Raw genomic sequence first — 21,023 nt, forward strand, 5'->3', positions numbered from 1 at the left:
AAATAGATTTAAAATGTATTCAGAAAGGTTTTTACGTGGCGTCAGTATGTGCGTACGTACATTTATATGTATCTCACACTACTCAAAAATCAGTACCCTACTAACGTAAAATTTTTGCATATGGATGTGGAACTGCTATAATATGTAGTTGTACACCTTCCTTTTTGGTTGCACTCGGTCCCACAAACTTACATATATACATATATCAATATATATATATATATATATATATATATATCCACCTCGTTAGCTGGCTTAGAGAGCTCTGTATTTTGTATTCTCTTATAATGCCAAATTGTGCATTTTGTGCTTTAAAAGTGATTGACATATGCTAATCTTCAACATAAATCAATCACTTATATTAATCCCGTTAAGGTTTTATCGCCGGTTAAGGTTTTTATAGATTTAGTTAATCTGCGTGCAATGGTTGTAGAATTATCAACAATTTAAAAGTTCTTTATGTAGTACTAAGCCTAACGAAAGCGCCAATTTGTTTACATTTGAAACTCTTAGAATAGTCGATAAGGTCTAAAGGACTCTTAGTGAACTAAGTCAGGTTTTGCTCCAACTTTGGTGTCTTTTTGCCGAGTGGGACGAAAAGTAAACTTTCAGTTTTTACTCAAAAAAATCCGAGCTGTATTTTGTGCTTTATGTTTTCCGTATTTTACAATTTTTAATTCTTTTGAGTTTTTATGTATTTTTTCCTTGCCATGGTGTGAGAACTGAGTTAATTGGATAAAATTGTTTTTTTGTCATTAGCCACTGCTAAGAACAGAAGTGGTGGCCATTTTTTTGGAGGCATCTAATAGGCGGTCATCGTTATCTTCTATAAAGGGACAGACTGGGCGGATTGAATGAGAAATATACCTGTAATGAAACTCGATGAAATAAGTTTAAATAAAATGCACCAAAAAATGTGTACAATTTAATAGGCCTTACAAGGAAGTCATGTATGTGTATGTGATTATGGCAAAGCCTCGAGAGCTATCTGCCTAAAGGGAGGGATGCCTTCATGGAGGACTTTCTAAGGTAAATTGGCTGGTTTACATGTTATAAATTTAGAAAACAACGAAAACGCCCATGCAGCCAGCCCGTTCGTGGGATTCGAACCTCGGACCGAACTACCAATGTTCAGCGACCTTACCGCTCGGCCGCTGGTTGGCAGGAAGTCATGTGGTGATGATTTTTTTTTATTCTGAACTGAGCAGCCAGGGAAGTGTGTTAAACTTTAAGAAGTCATCGGCTTCGGAATCTCCGTTTTATGCAGCGCATTTTCTTTAATGTTCTTTGGTACTGATATGGATGAAATCTATATTCTTTATTACACACCTTTTTTCCTATACAGTCTTTGAAAACACTATGTCCTGTTAAACGAAAATAGGTTCAAGTGCAAATCTGAACCTCGACTTACCGCTTCTCGTCAGTGCGACCTCTTACGTAATTTAGGTGCGTTACTCTAGAAGATCTAAAATAGTGCGTTTGTAAACCTGTATTAGTATGACATATAGCCTGCATTAGGTATACCCTTTAGTGTGTATTTTGCTGCATTTCATTTAAATGGTATTTTCTTTCTCCTTTCCGTATGCGTTTACCGTGTACCTGGAATTCCGCTCGACGCATATTCGGGAAGTCAGAAGTTCGAATTCGGGAAGGATAATTTTCGATTTATTCAATTTCCTGACTTCGAGAAATTGTAAAAGTCTTTACAGATGGTGCCCGAACTAGAAGATAGTGGAAGATAATTCGTCACCACTGGGGTTTTGTGTTTGGGTCCCATAATAATCAGTCCCTTTATAAAGGGGGAGTATTATAAGGTATTTTTTCTCACCTTTCCGCATGCCTTCGTAGCGTAGCTTGAAGCAGGTTCGGTTTTCGAAAGGTCTCGATTTCGAATGCAGGTGAGGCATTGTGTATTTCTTCAGTTTCCTCACATCGAAAAATTCTAAAATCCTCCTAAAATTCTATGTGCACAATGTGCAATGTCCTGTATAATTGTATTATACAATAAAATTTCATAACATTTTTGTGATGGGTCACACATGATCTTGATTAAATTCGGTTCCCCTTGTCTCCAGAAATTTAATTGATACAGTTTGGCATTTTCTTTAAACATACCAATGAATATAACACAAAGTAAAGCTAAAAGCTCGGCAAAGTGATCATGAAACGGAAGACAACATAACATATACTGTGAGACTATAAAAATAAAATAGCAATGTATACCTTTCTGCGTTCTTCTTCTTTTTACTTTTATGGATATTACGATAATGATGGCAATGATCACCAAGGCAACTACCACTCCGATGAGAATGCCTAACACTGGTCGAATGATGATGATGCCTTGCATTCCTGAAACGACAATAACTGCAATTAATCATATGATACATTATCATCATCTATCTCGTGGACAATATTTCCTGCTATTTTTTCTATTAGTAGAAGACGGTCATCTCGCAAAGAGAACAGTTACGTTATTTAGTACTTACAGAATGTCGGGTGGTACACGAACTTCGGTACTTTATCATTATATGTGATCAAAATCAATGTAGTAATTTAGTAGAAATAAGAAGGGAATTTTTATGCCATCTTTTAGGTTAAGAAAGGCAATCAATTTGATTGAAAACTATCAAAAATAAATTAATATTTCTAAAATGGGCTGATGTTTTGATTGTGACAAGTTACTTAGTATACGATGGCAGTATCATTAAAAATAATAAAATGCAATGATTGTAAATATGCATGTTTAAAAACAAAATGCTTAGTTAAAATGCAAGTGCTATGTTTGTGATTTTATAGTCTACCAGCTGTATCATCGTATGTAAACTCTGTATGTAAACTGGATTACCAAGCAAAAGTATTTAGAGCCCTTTTCATGTATCTTATGTGCGTCGTTTTAAATTAATATTTATTCTATAATAGACTTCAGTTACTTGAAAAATGTTTAAAATAGGATATAAAATTACTTAATGAAGTTAAATTAATACTAAGCTCGATATAACATGTTTTGCATAATAAATACTTTTAAGTAAATTATCTGATATTTTTGTTTTCTGAAGTTAGGATTACAAGAATCATAAATATAAATCTTGACCCACGAGGATAATTTTTGTTATTTTCTTTATTTTTTACCAATTATTTTATAATTTAGGCCAGCGATTCTCAAGCGGTGGTACGCAAGAAAAACATAGGTGGTACGCAAGAGAAAATAGGTGGTACGCAAAGAAATAAAGTATTACAACTACTGAATTCGAAAATTTCTTGAAGAAAAGTAACAATTGATAGAAATTTTCTGTGATTGAACTCTAACTGAAGATTTTCAAAATAATACACTTGTTAACTTTAGCCTGAATCAAAAAGAAGAATTTAAAGTAAGTATTTCAAATAAAGCTATTAAATTTTTATTGCCATTTTGCATAAATTATTTGTGTGAATAGAAGCCCGGTAGCGCAGTGGCTAGCGCATCAATAATTACATGTTTTAATTTTTACTTTCACAATTGTAATATTATTCTTCGTGATGATTTAACTCCAGTCCCCGTTAAAACATTATTAACATTTTGCTTTCAAATTACTTCAAAACATCTTTCAAAATATAACTTACCAGTATGGATGCACACTTTTAAAATAATTCTACTTTAATTAAACTTAGGAGATAATATAATCAATTAATCAATACGGTTTAGGAAATAAATTATTATTAACTAACTTTGCAGCAATTGCGCAAGTAATAATAACTTGTATTCGCACTAAATGGATTTAAGTTCATACAACATTATATATATATATATATATATATATAATAAAAAGTATGCTTTGTTAACCTTTCTGCAAACAAACAAAACTTGCGAAATAGATATAAACTTAATAATAGCAATACTACTAATAATATAATTGTTGTTATAAAGTAATACTTAATAACAACAATAAATGCATTAAGCAGTGTTTTCGAAGAATAACGAAAATATGCTCATTATAAAAAAACTGCCCTATAAGACAGATTTAATTAGTAAAAAATAGATGGAAGTGTTACTAAATATAGCACCGAAGCAATGAGATAATTCTAAATATATCAATTATGCTCGGAACTTGAATAAATGTATTTAGTGAAAAAATAACATGCGTGCCCTCGACAAGAAATAATTAAAACTTTACGTTAAAAAATTAATTACTCATTATTTAAAGAAATTTAGTATAAAAATAATAAGAAGATTTGTTTTTTAAATTTAATATCACAGGTTTCATTTAAGATTTAGAATAAAATATCGCTGATACGAAATCATCATTATGGTCGCTTATCATCTAAACCCATTGATAAGAACTTGCACAGAATAGTTTTTATTTAATGTTTTTATATGTGTTAATTTAATTTTTGTGTCTGGTTCCTTTACGATTTTAATTAAAATCTATCAATTTTTAATTTAACGATTGATTAGATTGGGCTTTAATTATTTTTTAATGTTCTTTTCGTATTAATAAGTACGTAATTTTTCTCTGGTGAGATGCATTTTATTCAGGATGCTGAATAATATTTGAAAATTCTGCAAGCTTTTTTATCTAATTGAATCTGATTTATATTTTTGTAGTGAATTACTTTAAAGTGCATCTGAACTATAATTTTACAAAATTTGTGTTCATTGTATAAAATAGGTGAACTACTTTTCATGTTTCTATTTGCTTATTTATTGTTTAAACAGTAAGTTTACATTTTTACTGAGTAGTTAACATTTTTGAGAAAGCAGGTTTCGCAATCGATTATGTCACTGAAATTACTATTATAATGCACACATTTAAAATAAGCGAGTGTACATACGAAAATATAATAATAGCAGTTTAAAGTATTTCCATTATTTTATTATTTATTGAAGCTGAGTAATAATGCTAATGACCCATAACGATGCTTTTATAGTCCATGATACTTCTTTTATTTCACAGCAAAAGCTTAGAAAAATCTGACAAAATTTATTCTCAGTGCTAGCTGAAACACAGAAATAAAAGATGGAAAATTTTTATTCGATTTAATGTATTACGCAAGCAATTGTTAGTATTAAACTTTAAAATAGAGAGATATATAAGGGCTTTCTAGCATATATTCTGAAAATATACTCAAATTTGTTATTTTATATTTCGATAATGCAAATTATTGAGTTACATTTTGCTATATTAATGCAAAGAACAAAACAAAAAAACTCTTCATAAATCTATGAGGACGGATGACTGTTTATATATATTTAAAAATTATTATGAAAGAAAATGAACTACATTTATCGTTTATTAGAACTTAAGCTTTCGATTTTTCTTGCAGCAACATCCAAAAATATAAGTTAACTTTGCTATTTTCTGAACAAACTACTCGAATAGGAAACGATCCAAAATTTCACATCGGTTTTCTTGAACGCTATTCTGAATTTCTGCAATTTCTCAAATTATACTTGCAACATGAATCTCCTAACTTCGTTTTTCCTGACTTTTTATTCCTCCAATAATTTCGTTCAGCTGACTTCCTTCTCCATTTTCCATAGAAATTCCGGTTTTAACGTCGCCACAGCAGAAAAATGTTACCCAACGTGCATACCGTATATCTTTGCGTGTATTTCCCCCCTTGCTTTTAAGTGCTAAGTGCGCATAGAATATACATGCCGCAAAACCGGTATAGTGGTTAGCATAGCGGACTGCGGGGCCAAAGAGCCCGGGTTCGTATCCCAGAGAAGATATGGATGTTTAGTAAATGTATAGTGTCCGTGCAGCATGGGGCACTCTAAATATGCGGGGAGCCGAAAATTCTCTCGAGAGATTGTATGTAGGGGAAGAGGGGTGGGAGCCTTTGGAACCCATCCATCAGGGCATTTCCAAATCACATTCTCAAAGACTTCACCGTTGTCAAATTTTAAAAAAGTCGCCTGAGCGAAAAAACGTATTCTAGTTAGAGTATCTTGTCGAATTAGTTTACATAAATATGCTTAATAACTCTTAAAACCATTTCCAGTAGTGAGAGATTGGATAAGGTAGCTGAACTTTGATTGTTCGAATCCTGGTTAATTGGCTCCTTGTATAAGATTTATTAGGATGTAGCAAGAGTGGCGCAACGGTTTTCTCCATAATTCCTTTCCAGAACGCATTACTTTTCTTAGGTATAGCCCATATGTTCTTTACTATAATCAATGAATAGTAATTTTTAGCTTTGCAAAGCATGATATTTGTCCGAAAATTATATCACTGTTATTTTATTGATTTTCCTTCTCCTCTCCGTAAACCTTGTCTAACTAATATACGTTTTAAATTAATGCAATAGTCAATATTTCCACAAGCTCAGATTTTTTCTCTAATAAAAATGATATCGTAAATATTTAGCTTTAACATGTTGGCAATCCACTCTCGTACTCGGCTCGGTGAGCTAATTTTTTTTATTCTTATGAGTTGGTCAATTGTGCATTTTTTGCTTTAAGAATGATTGAATTATGTTGTTCCTATCTTCCGGTTAAGGTTTTTATGACTTTAGTTTAATCTGCATGCAATAGTTGTAGAATTATAAACAATTTAAAAGTTGTTAAGTGCGGCTAAGCCCTAATGTTTTTACCATAGCAGCCATATTTGTTTACATTTGAAACTTAGCTGAATAGTGAATTCAGTCAGTTTCTGCAATAGTCAGTCTGCATTTTCAGTGCCTTTTTGCCGATAGGGAAGAAAAGTAAATTTTGTGCTTCACTTCAGTTTTGTGAACCGAAAAATCTGCTTTCTTGCCCGCTGAAATTGATTTTTTTTTTTTTTTTTTTTTTTTTTTTTTTTTTGCGTAGATATTCTAATTTGAATTGTAAAAATTGGTTTTTAATTCTTTTAAACTGTATTTGGTAGCTTATATTTTTCAAAATTTATACAATTTTTAATAAAGGTATTTTGAGGTTTCATGTATTTTTCCTTTGTTATGAAGTGAGAACTATTACGAGCGAAGTGAGAACGATTAATTGAATGAGAAATATATCTCTAGAGAAATTCGAGGAAATAATTTTTTAAAAAATGCAGGGAAAAATGCGTTTAATTTAATATTCCGTACAAGGGAGTCATGTGATGTATAGATAAGATTTTGTATTTTGAGACGTGTTACAAATTTTGTGATGTTAGTTTCTTTTTTGCGTTTCTCTTTTTTTTTTAATTTTTTCTAAGGATTTTCTTTCACACCTAATATTTTCGAAATGTAATAAGAACTTGGATAACATAATATTTCACAGTTAGTCAAAACATATATTAAGAAAAGAAACTCTCAGATAACATTAAACTGAATTTTTTCCCTCAGAGGTAACGGAAGTTAGATATTTGTCAAAGTTTCGAACTCCTTTAAATTTTATAATCTTGTCATAGCAAAATTTATTTAAAGCAAGCTATTTCTCAAACTATCTTGAGGCTCCCAGTTGATATCTATCATGCAATACAAAAGAAATACTGAAGAAAAATTCCGAACAATCCGTGTCTGTTGGGGATAAACATACGGTTGATTTTACATTCAGTCTGCATCCGTGTCGTCTCGATTGCTTGTTTTCTTTCCTGATCGCCTCCAGAGATGACCAAGACCAACAATGGAAACAAGTATGGTATGAACATTTGTTATCTTCGAAGAAACAGAAGAAAAATGCAAATGTTTTTCCTTTAAACATGACTACATCCCATCGGAAAGTCACGACAATGACATGTTTATGATGCCCTATTTCAAGATCTTTTGTTCAGAAAAGAGAGTAAACAAAGAAAAGAAATTTATACAAACAGGTGAAACTTTTAAGTTTCTTTTTGTTTGTCCATTACGCTACATAACTAGACGCGGTTTTTTCAATGTTCTATTTACCTTTTGAATAAATGTGCTCTAGATGCAACAACTGCACAGGGTATGTTCAACTTCGCTCTAAGATTAATATTAAAAATCTCACTTGATATAGAAAACAGTATTTTCTGTTTAATTTCTATCTGATTATAGGAAGCTGTATTTTACATTTAACTTCCACCTGGTTATAGAAAGCAATATTTACTATGCAATTTCTATTTGATTACGAAAAGCTATATTTTATATTTAATTTCTATCTGATTACAAAAAGCTATATTTTATATTTAATTTATAGCTGATTATAGAAAGCTATATTTTCTGTTTAATTTCTATCTAATTACGGAAAGCTATATTTGCTATTTAATTTTTGTCTGATTGCGAAAAGCTATATCTTCTGTTTAATTTACATCTGATTACGGACAGCTATATTTTCTATTTAATTTCTATCTCATTATACAAATCTATACTTTCTATGAAATTTCCATCTGATTATAGAAAGTTATATTTTCTATTTAATTCATATCTGATTACGGAAACCAGTATTTTATATTTAATATCTATCTGATTACGGAAAGCGATATTTTTTATTTACATTCTATCTGATTATAGAAAACTATACTTTTCTATTTTAATTTCTGTCTTATTAGAGAAAGCTATATTTCATATTTAATTTTTACTTGACTATAGAAAGCAATATTTCTTATTTAATTTTTATCTGATCATAGAAATCTATATTTTCTATGCAATTTCCATCTGATTATAGAGAAATGTCCTTCTGATACTTTCTATTTAATTCATATCTAATTACGGAAACCTTTATTTTCTATTTACTTCTATCTGAATATAGAAAGTTGTATTTTCTATTTAATTTCTGTCTGATTATACAAAGCTATATATTCATTAACTGTAATTTTGTTTGTAGTTATGAACACTAAGAATATAGTGCTAGTGAAAATAATTCGATTTACTGTAATAAGAAAACAAAATATTCAACTTAATTCCAAAATTTTAACAAAATTACGTTTCAAAAAGCTTTATTGCTTCATATATATTTGCTCATCTAGGCATTTACTGACTAAATCAGGGCTTTTCAAGGATATTTTATCTTATTATTATTAGATGTTCTTTCTGGTTACTAAACATTATTAAAAAAATTAGTGAAAAATGAAAAGTGGAAGTTAATCTATCAAGAACTATCTATCAATAGCATCACCGGCCCACCAGCGGCCGAGCGGTAAAGTCGCTGAACATTGGTAGTTCGGTCCGAGGTTCGAATCCCGCGAACGGGCTGGCTGCATGGGTGTTTTCGTGGTTTTCCCCATGTGTAACGTGTATACGAGCCAGTTTTCCTTAGAAAGTCCTCCACGAAGGCATCCCTCCCCTTAGGCAGATAGCCCTAGTGTGCTTTGCCATAATTAAATACACCACACCACACAATAGTATCACAAATTATTTTACACGAAAATATGCTATTAAGAGAGGTAGTTTTGCTTTGTTTATCATATATATCTATTTGAATAGTAATTATGTATAATACTGATTATGTAAAGGGTTTAAACTTCCTCAATAACTGAGGAAATAATAATTATATTATATTTAGGCTTTTATACGCAAGGCTCATCAATGAAGTAGAGATATAAAATGTTAGATACAGGGAGTTTACTCAAAAGAGTCTTCGGTGTAACTTCTAGATCTAGACTATTTTCGATAGCAATCTTTCTACGTATAAACAAGGGAAATTACGACATTGAAGACTTTTCCGCGAATCAAATGTAAATCGCTTTCTTACGAAATATTTCATCTTTTTTATTATCAAATCAAAATTTAGCCAGATTTTTAAAACTGCTCAAAATTACAGACTGAGACGTATAAAGGAGATCAGAAACGTATAACAATTACCAACAAAATCATGAAGAACTTCGTAATATGAAACGCAAGGAACAACTAAAAATAAAATTGCCAATCTCATAAAAAGAAACGTTTCCTTTTCTGATTAAGAATCCAGTGTGATTTCTTTTCTTTCGTTTGAATTGGTAATACTACTTACTTTGCCAATTAGTTTCGTAACTCTTCATGAAGGAAATAAAATGAACAGCATATTTCAATAAAATAACTTGTATTTAATTCACTGATATACATACAAGTAATAATTTCTGTCATAAATTCTCTGAAACCTAACAGCAATGAGATAGTTGCAACTACAAATAAAAGCTACAAAATTGATTGGGAATTTTTCCACCATCACCTATTGTGCAAAAATCCTAATATTATAGATAAGGTACATATATACATATATATATTATAAGTAAAGTTGTAAGAACAATACAAAAAGACCAATTTTGGTAAAACTTTTTTGCGCAAGGTGCTGCAAAATTAAGAAAATGAGAAGAGAAATTGTAGTTAGCTAGCCAAAAAGTTACCAAAAGCTGTGGCTCCAAGAAAACTCCAACATATGCATATTCGGTAGTTATTTACAAGTTCGAATAAAAAACTATATGTTAAATATTTTCGGAAATTTTAACACAGTATTAAAATTGAAATCAAATTGAATGAGGCAATATATTAGGCTGCATGCGAAATAAAATGTAAATGATAAAACACAGTAAAAAAACAATCGATGGAGCAAGTTAAAGGCAAAAAATATTAAAAATTAAAAAGCGGAAAATGGTAAATTAGCCCAATTCGATGTCCACTCCGGCTTTTCAAGGGTAATTTCTGAATGAACATCGAATCAAGCTAACTCCATTACGCGTTTTGCCGAAACAATATATATATATATATATATATATTTATATATGTATATATATAAGGAGATAAATTTGGAAATATAGAACCAATTTTTCACAAAGATAAAAAATTGAAATTTGTATACAATAAATTTCATAATTTCATACAATATAAAAGGAATTTAATAAATGTTTAAAAAAGTGCTTCAAACAAGTAATAGCCTAATTCAGAAAATCAATGAAATTGAAAGAATAAAGAATATAAAAGGAGAGGAATTCAATCAACTTCAATGCCACTTCTTCAGGGGGAGGAACACTGAAATCAATTGAAATCTCTCTTCCATAAAAATCCTTGCTTTCCTGTATGCAGAATTAACCAATGAACCATTCCGACGTATTTTAATTATAATAGTTCACCGGCAAATTCTGGCCCTTTCCCAAAGCAAATAATTTTTTTTTAAATATATGTGTATATATATTTATGTATAGATGTAAGATATAACAAAATATGATAGCTGTTTCAAAAAAAAAATAATTGGCGACCTCAAAATTAACATTCTAAATTTGGTGATCTGCCCCTAAATTCATCTCTTCTCACAGGTTCCAGACTTTTCTATCTTACGTAACGTTTGTTTTAATACAGATACCTCTTGTCCAATCAAATTAATTGTAAACCAAAACTCTGAACTGAAACCTTCCCACTACCAACCTTCTTCCTCTGAAAGTACTATAACTTGTTCCCTTTTTCTGCGTAAGCTATCCTGCCGGCAAGATGCTTTTTATGTATGCTGCTGCCGCTTACTTGTTTAAAACGACATCGTACTTCGAAATGCGACTTATTGTATTCAAATATAATTAGCAAACATCTTGTCTGAAAAAAGATGATTTGATATGCGTAAAAAAATAAAGATTGCGATTTTTCAAGATAAGTTGTGCTAAACTGGGTCATCATGCTTTCCGCTCTTCCACACTACGGTCTTTTCGGTCATCTGCGCAGAATCTAAGCTGTTAAAAGTTTCACGGTTTTCGTCTACACACATATATGTATATATATATATATATATTTATATATATAATATATATTTAGTATATACATATATGTCAGATATATATGTTATATATATATATATATATAAGTGATATAAAGAAGTTGACATTCGAAATCAGTTTTTGAGTAGCCAATGTTTTATGTATGTAATGAACTCGAATGAAAAAATAATTAATAAAATTAAGCAAATAGGTCATACTGAAAGATTTCTAAATGAATATTAAATAAAAATATATATCGTTAATTAAAGTTTCCCGTAGAAGAAATTATTATCAAATTATCAAAAGAATACCTTACCAAACGTAAGTGAGAAGCTAATATTTGTTTAATGTAATAGAACATTCCATCTTTTAAAGCAGAATTTCTTCTCATTAAAAACAATATTAATTACGAAATAATATTAATTACGAAAAATTAGCGTACACAATTTTTCAATGTAAAATATTTTGTTAGTGGTAATTAATAACAAAAATTAAGTTCGAATTATTTCAACTTTTTCTGAGCTTTCGGTGTTTTACCCGCCATTAAGCAATTATTGCACAAGTTCTGTATTATCGGATGTCAGTTAATGATAAATTAGATTACAGAGACGAAAGAATTTTGTTTAAGGAATAAACAACAATTTCGATTCTTTCCTTTCTTAAATGAATATAAATTTTTAACATATGATAACGAAGATTAGATATATTTTATCAATTTTTTTTTTCTGTTTTGCGAAGAACATTTTAAACGATTCTACGAAATAAAGAGATTACTGTTCTCTCTTTGCGATAAAATAATTTGAATCTGTAATTTTATGCAGAGAAAATATCAACTGTACTTCCATTTCAGAAATACAAAACAATTAATTGAATGCAGTAAAAAATTGAGTGAGATATTTACATGCATATATATGCATGTAAAATTCTTACTCAGTTTTATATGTATATATATAAATATATATATATATATCTGAACTTAAAAGTAACTTAAATATTTTTCCTTTCGCATTTTCATTTTTTGAAATTGTTCTACTATGAATTATCTCTTTAATTGGATTAGTTTTGACATTGTGTTAAACCTCTTGCAATTATTATATTTTAGGGAACTGCCTTGTTTTTATTCCAATTTACAAATTAAGTTAGATGCTTTAAGTTTATGTTTATTCGAATTCAATCCTGCAGGTATAGCTCAGGACGGATTTTAATTCGAATCCTATTTATATAATTTTTTTATATCTTTGTATATATACATAAATCTCTCGTTCTGTCACAAATTAATTTAGATGCTAAGTTTATGTTTATTTGAATTCAATCCTGCAGGTATAGCGCAGGACGGATTTTAATTCGAATCCTATTTATATAATTTTTTATATCTTTGTATATATACATAAATCTATCGTTCTGTCACTAGAAGTGTTGATTAAATGTAAATATGCATTATAGATTTTACCGTGCTTTTCAGATACAAATAATTTAAAAATAATTGGAATGTGTGCACACAGAGGTGAATTCATATATTTGTAAAAGTAACATCAAAGTCGCTACATTGAAATGAAAAAGGATTAAAATTCTTTTTCCTTCTGAATTGCAAATCTTATACTGAAATGTTCCGTAGTTTGAAATATTCTTTTCATCCGCATAACAACAAAAATAAAGATCATCCTATTAAATATTTATCACGAGGTAGAGAAGTTTTGCTATTTAACTAAAACACAAAATTCATCTACTCAAGCATATAAAAATAAACTTACTTTTGATATTTTGTATGCTTCTTAAGATCTTTCTTTTAGGATATTAATCATAAATGTCACATTCCTTTCTCTTCGTAAGGAAACCTTTTGTGCCTACTAAAAGTGTATGCTAAATTATGAGAAATGTGACTTGTAATGGTATATTGCTCATATTTCAAAGTAGAGATTGTTTTTATAGATTAAAATTAATAAGTTACTTTAAGTTAAATTAATAAGTTACCTCGGGTATACAGGGAAATTTTTAACTAAAATTATTTTATCCTTCTTAAAACGACAGGGAAATTGAAAAATTTTAAATCATTGACAGCGCAATCGAATTTATAACACAGAGCTCAAATCAGTCGTAACGGCTACTGAACTGTCACTGTTTCAATCAGCAGTAAATTATAAGGGTTGGACAAAAAATACGGAAACACCTCGTAAGATGCATGTTTGAACTAAAATGTTTATTTTTGCAAAGGTTGATGTGTTTGCTTACCAATGCCACCTGTACAATATCTTCAATGCATTGCAAGTGTCACTTTTTTACTGAAACAGTGCTCTGTGCAGTTGTGAGTGCTTCATGTCGCAGCTAAACGAATTCGAACGTGGGCAAATCGTTGGGGTTCATGTGGTGGGTGCTGCCATGTCCAAGACAGCTGAAGTGTTTGGTGTTTCAAGAGGCACAGAATCTTACAGGAAAACCGGAAGTACGGCGTCTACTAAATCACACCGCGGACGAAAATGTATGTTGAGTGATCATGCCAGACAAAAACTTGGCTTTCGGGTGTTAATTCGAGCTCAGACTTTGATGGCAAACATTCAAATGCAGATCTTTGGTTGGCAAGGTCTCAACCTTTCAAACAATTGCAACAAGGTAATTGTCTAAAAATAAAGGGTAAATTATCTATTAGGGGAAAAACTGCTACCTTGATATCAAGTATCAAAGTTTGCCTTCGCCATTTTTTCCCCTTCGCCAATTTCTGCCCTGTCCCTCCTGGACTTACTGTGCTGCGTTCAGTCTACTCGAAGCGCCCTTCTATGGGATACGAAGTTCTGACAGAGGGAACACAGGACAGGACAGGAACAAGTACAGGGGGCACCACGCCATCGCCATTGACAAAAATGGTATAGCCCCCATGCACTACCTCTCTAGCGTACCGCCCCTTCCACAGGGGACCTGATTACGATATACATAGGACATAGTACTAAAACAGAGGGAACACAGCCTGAATGTTTCGTGCTAATCTCGACATAGAGCTGAAGTCTGAGTTAGTCTGAGTAGTAATACTCAGCCTTTGATTAGATAATTAACTTGTTGCAATTGTTTGCGAGGTTGACACTTTGCCAACCAAAGTTGTGCATTTGATTGTTTGCCATCAAAGTCTGAGCTCGAATTAACACTAGAATGCCAAGTTTTCCGTTTTATCCGTTTTGTGCACTCTCTGTGAGTTTTTCACTAAACTGATTGTGCAACTTTTTGTCTCGTTCATTCGCTCTCCCAATACTGTTGTAAGTTCAGGTAGGAATTTTAATATTCCTCTTTTCTGCTAACCCACCAGCGGCCGAACGGTAAAGACGCTGAACACTGGTAGTTCGGTCCGAGGTTCGAATCCCGCGAACGGGCTGGCTGCATGGGCGTTTTCGGGGTTTTCCCCATGTGTAACGTGTATACGAGCCAGTTTCCCTTAGAAAGTCCTTCACGAAAGGCATCCCTCCTCTTAGGCAGATAGCCCTAGTGTGCATTGCCATAATTAAATACACCAACACCACCTCTTTTCTGCTTCTCAGAGTGGAATGCGACCCTATGTTCTATGGTAATTATTGCTCATCTGGATGAGTATACTATCACCCCTCTTAATTTGTAAAAATAATGTAGTATCATATATATATATATATATATAATTTTTCAATATATTTTTAGCAAACAGATCAAAAAAGACAATTGATTTTTTCATAAATTACTATGCATGTTTTTTTTTTTTTTTTTTTTTTTTATTTTTTTTTTTTATTTTTTATTGAGACAAGCTTTCTATATGCATATTTTATTATCATTCGTCGGAAGTTGAAAGAGGCAGACTGACAAAATAGGTATATTGTCACTGCTCACATAAGCGAAAAAAAAAAAAAAACGCCAGGAATTTTTCGTGGCGCTTTGTATTCATGTTTTATATTCATGAAAGATTCCATATCATATAAATCATCAGAACGGAAGATGCAAAATGTTCTATCTTTTCCCCTACTTTGATCAATGCCACCACATACACCGATATTTGAAATTGCATGGTATATATCCGGGACGATATTTTGCCATATACATAAGAAAGAATACTGCGAGGTAAAATGGTGTTTTAGAATTTCAGTTTGCAATATATATATAATAATTTCTTCTGAAGCGAACTTTTTCAGAAATTTTATCTTCTAATATCAAATTAAAATAATGATTAAAATGTTTTTTCTCTCTTAAATTCATCACTAATGCTAATTTTTAAGTGTAGTTATCTTTGCCTCGGAAAACAGATATATTTAAATTATTTAAATTTTTTTTTTAAATATATGCATTAAGAAATTTTTATGGTGAAAATTATCATTATGTGGTTTCATACCCACTAATGTGAGTATGTCGGAGGAATACAAGCACATAATACTAATTTTTCTTCTAATAAAGCCAGTAATGTTCATGAATTTTTAAAAATATTGCAAATTTAGGTTTCATGATATGATACCTCTAACATTCCTTTTTCTATAACTTTTTTTGTCATTCTTTGCCCATAAAAATCCTACAGTTTTGACCAAGAAAGGAAAGATAAAGAAAGATTAGAAATAAATTATTCTAACAAAATTCTTCACAATTGTTTCAGGGCAATATATTACAGGAAAAATTTTATTATAGGGATATTCCTTAAGAATGTACTTAAGTTTAAAAACATTTAAAGTGAGGTGAAATAATTTAAAAAAATAACAGTAATTAATAAAAATTAGTAACTCTAACAATAATGTTATTATATTATTAGTACATCAGGCATTACTAAGTAGCAGAAATATCAGTGCAATGCATAATATTACTATGTAACCGTTTGCCATTAAATTTTCATAAGACCATTTTTACTTTCTTGTACGAAGTAAAGAAACTATTGTAAACGTGAAAAATTTCTGGTATCATACACAATTTCTTACACATGCTTTTCCAGCATCAGAAAAACATGACAGTTATCTATTCATAATACTTTTTTATAGTAAACTAGTTATACTTTAAGAGGTTTTATTATACAACCTGAAAATGTTTAAGTGTTTAACATTTTATATTTATTCAGTTCCTTCGCTAAAAGACAAGAAAAACAGCCCGTAGCACTGCTTACGGGCACAATTCGAAGCATAATATTACCTGGAAATAGACTGAAATTTAGCGGATTTGCTTGTGTTCTACTAATGATACAGGATATCATATCTTTGATAGCAAACATTAAGCATAACTTGCCATGGTGGTGATGCTTTCAGCTTTTCCTATTCTTAAGGCTTTTAAAGAAACAAAGGCTCTCCATTATCATCACAAAAAACTGGAAATCTTATGCTCACTTTTATGTCCTCCTCCTTAAGCATTTCAGCACTTTCTTTTCATTTTTATATTTCGATTTAAATCGTATTTTTAACAAAAATGGTTTTAGTGCAATTTGTCCAAAACAAATTATGGCAAATTATCTGCAAGGAACGTGTCCCACTAACTTTCAGAATATTAAGATTCTTAATAGAGTTATAAATAATCACACGTCCTTATATGACACTTACGAGTTCTTCTCATTAGTAATGATTTGTGTGATGGTTAAAGTGAAAGAGATTCATATTCTATAGGTTCAGGAGTAGTTTAGTAATCGTACCTTTCAACAGCGATATTATTACTTTCTGATTTAAGTCTGTCTTTTAACGAACCAGCACTCAATAACTAGGCAGCTATCGATTTTGACCAATAAGAAAATGCCTTCGGATTCAACCGTCGGAGAAATAAAAGCAATAAGTAAAAACAAAAAAATTGCATATGCATCTATGCATGCCTTTTATGTATGCACACGATATAGTTAGCTTGCTTATTAAAAAAGAAAACAATATTTGTAAATTAATAAATATAGAAATCATATTTTGGTACTTATAAAGATTGTAATTGAGCATTTATATGACCTGTAATATCAAAAGCGCAATAAAAATTAAGAGGAAACGTGTTGTTAAAATATTTTACTAAAACTAAGTACGACTTCAACAAAAAATAAAATGACAGTTTGATAGGTTTTTGAGCTAATCCAAGAACGAGTATTACAGCTCAAAATTCGAGTCAAAATTTTTTGCCACTTATATTATTTTGCAGTGCTTATCTTGAAAACTACCCACGCATCATTGAAAGCTCGCTTTAATGCATTTTCTGGTACTTAAACAGCAATACTGTAGAAACACGGAATGGTTTGCTTTGGTTTATTTGATTACGGCAAAGCATACGAGGCTGTCTGCCTAAGGGGAGGGATGCGTTCGTGGAGGACTCCCTAAAGGAAATTGGCTCGTATGACATGTTGCACATGGGGAAAACCACGGAAACGCCCGTGCAGCCAGGATTAGAACGGGATTAGAACCTCGGACCAAGAAATGTTCAGCGACTTTACCACTTGGCCGCTGATGGGCTAAAACCGCTGAATGAGATTTATTTGTAGTATTTGTTAAACCATTAAAGCATTTTCTCGGACAATACGTATTTTTGGTAAAAATATTTTTAAAAAGTCAAACGGGTTCTTTTAATTACATAGATGGAAATATCACGTAAAATTCCAGTATCTAATTTTGAATAGAATATACCTTTTGTGATATATCGCAATAACTTTTACTGAAGTTTAATAGCTGAGTGCATATTTTTAGTTCTCATTCTGGAACAAATTTTATAATAATTGCCACTTTATGCAATAAATGTAATTAAATTTATCATTACACTATTCTTAGAAATTATTAAATTACTTTAAATTTGACAAATGCAGAATTAATTTACTAAATAACATATGCCGAATTATGAAAATTGCACAGGTTGTAATAATAAAAAAAAAAAAAAAAAAAAAAACTTAAAGCTAAGCGATCAGCTAATTTCTTCATAAGATTTGCAAATTTACAGCATAGAGTAATAATCATATACTTTCTATTTTCATAGATTTGGACAACTCACTGCAGAAAATAAACGGAAAATATATCGGCATGAAACACTTTAAATTATAAATATTAGCCCTAAAAATATTTCTTCATTTCTTTGTGTAAATAGTATCTACCTTCCCTATTTTAAAGAAAATACACTGAATAAATTACGGCTATTTCTGTAACATAATTGTAATGACACATAACAGCTTTTTTTTCTATATTGTAAATGCACCATTTTACCTTTTTTCCACTTGATGACACAGAACATTATTAAACATGACAAGAAGGCGAGTATAATACATTCTTCTTTTAAATGAAATTACCTGGAAATAGCATAATTCTTATCACTTTTTTGGGAGCTTTCTGACAAACTTCTCCAGGATAATCACCTTGTCTAATATTAATCTCAAGGGGGAAGATTACGTGATTTTAATTTGACTGTTTAAACACGATACGGGCTTCCAAGATTCGCTCAGAAATTTATGGCTAATAAATTAGAACTGCTAATGAGAATACATTTTTTATTATTTTTTTCAACTAAAACGAGATTTAGAAACGTATCTTTATAAGCGGATTACAGAGCATAATACTAAAATCTCTTAAATTATCAGAGTCAATATTAGAAGGGATATATCAGTATCATTAAGCTCGCAAGTAAATATTTACGTTTGAGTAATATCTGCGAGAAATTATTATAAATTTAATTAAGCAACTCTGAAAGAGGTCCTCAGATGTCGGATAATGTATGCACTTCAAAAGCTAAATGGCAGAATGATAATATCCGAATTTACATTATAACGACAGCTATAAATATCGAGGACCTTTCTCAGTGGAAATTTTTAAAAAAAATACCTAGAATTAAATTTTATTTTCTCAGTTAGTTTCCAATTTGACAACAATTATGAAAATTGGGAAATTTGAGTATAAAATGTACATATTAATTGCAAAAATTCAATTAAATGGATAAATTTATTCAGTCTAGGAAGAAAGATTCGTAGAAATGTAACAGAAGTATTTAACTGTAATCGAATGTTTTATTGAACGCCATGAACTATTTAACTGTAACCGAACTATTTTATTGAAACGCCACCTAGTGACGAAGAAAGAGGTCGACCTCCAGCCGCTATGGTGTGGTGTATTTAATTACGGCAAAGCACACTAGGGCTATCTGACAAAGGGGAGGGATGCCTTTCGTGGAGGACTTTCTAAGGGAAACTGGCTCGTATACACGTTACACATGGGGAAAACCACGAAAACACCTATGCAGCCAGCCCGTTCGCGGGATTCGAACCTCGGACCGAACTACCAGTGTTCAGCGACTTTTACCGCTCGGCCGCTGGTGAGCCTCCAGCCGCTATGATGATAGGTTACCATGTAGGAAGTATCTCTGTAATTCTAATGTTTGATGTTCCATATGGTATATGTTTCATTTTTATGTATATTTTTTTTTTGTTTGTAACCGTTCCTGTGTGCTCTGTTAATAAATCCTTTTAGATAAAGCCGGCATTACTGTCTATTGAGGAACGGCTACATGATAGCAATGTAATTATGAATAAAGGACGAATACATTTCCTTTCATTAAATGCATTAAACTCGAAATAATTATTTAAATTACTTTCTTGTACTGTGCACATTTCTTCGAAATCTATTTATATTTCTAGTTCATTAAGTGCAGTTTTCCGTTCATAATTTTTATAATTTTCAGAGAAAAATATAAAACAGAAATAATGCAATTAAAATTGAAATGGTTAAAATGCATTTTTTCTTACATAGTGTGCTATTATTAGTTTATTATTCAATTGACGGTAAGCATTTTATAACTTGAAAGGGATATATTTTAGACAAATTAATAAATGTTTGCTTTCTTGTCAGAAACTAAAAAGAGGTTAAAAAAAAAAAAAAAAAAAAAAGAACATTTTAATGGCTTGAATTCTTAATAGTCCTGCTTTACATTTGTTTATTTCTTTATGTTTATATATATGTATGCATATATATAAATATCCTCGAGAAATAAAGCATTAAATAAACTGTTAACATGCAGGAAAGGAAAGAGAAGATAAAAATATTTTCAAACATATTTTTTTCATATTTTTCTGTGAGTTATTTATTGATAAGCCGTGTTCTTTAACCGACATACGTTTTCGACACATTATCGATAAAATATATTTTGTACTTTTTTAACTCCTTATAGCAAGATTTAGCTGATATGAAACTCAGAGGTTTGCATTATTTTAAACATGCATTTTTAAACAAACACGGTGAACAACAATAGATACTGCTTGTAATTTTGAAAGAGGGTTGACCGAAGAGGAAAGAATGTTAGGAAACAAAACAATGGGAATAAAGAGGAACAATCTTTTTCATAACTATCTTTTTCGTTTCAAATTCACTGAACGTTATTTATTTATATTCACGGCAAAACAGTTAAATGTTTTCAGTCAACATGAAAACTGAGGAAAATCGATAAGATGCTGTTAAAGCATACATTAATATTCTTCGCTTGGGGCAGTTCTTATCTGATACACAGAATATTTCTTCATTTACAGTGGTGGCCAAAATAGTGGACACT

The 21,023-nt window shown here is 30.8% G+C and overlaps 1 protein-coding gene across 1 annotated transcript in view; it reads right to left on the bottom strand.

Annotated features, from left to right (window-relative positions):
• The window catches only part of LOC118192559 (neural cell adhesion molecule 2-like), a 585,775-nt gene that overhangs the window by 161,391 nt on the left and 403,361 nt on the right, over positions 1–21,023 (bottom strand). Inside the window, exon 9 of the mRNA XM_085810465.1 lies at positions 2,224–2,349. Within this exon, the coding sequence (XP_085666591.1) occupies positions 2,224–2,349 (126 nt within the window). The remainder of the gene's footprint in view (positions 1–2,223; positions 2,350–21,023) is intronic.

Source organism: Stegodyphus dumicola, chromosome 1 (genome assembly GCF_044657685.1).
Source record: "Stegodyphus dumicola isolate Sdum_Otavi_A_Nest chromosome 1, ASM4465768v1".
NCBI classification, from domain to species: Eukaryota; Metazoa; Arthropoda; class Arachnida; order Araneae; family Eresidae; genus Stegodyphus; species Stegodyphus dumicola.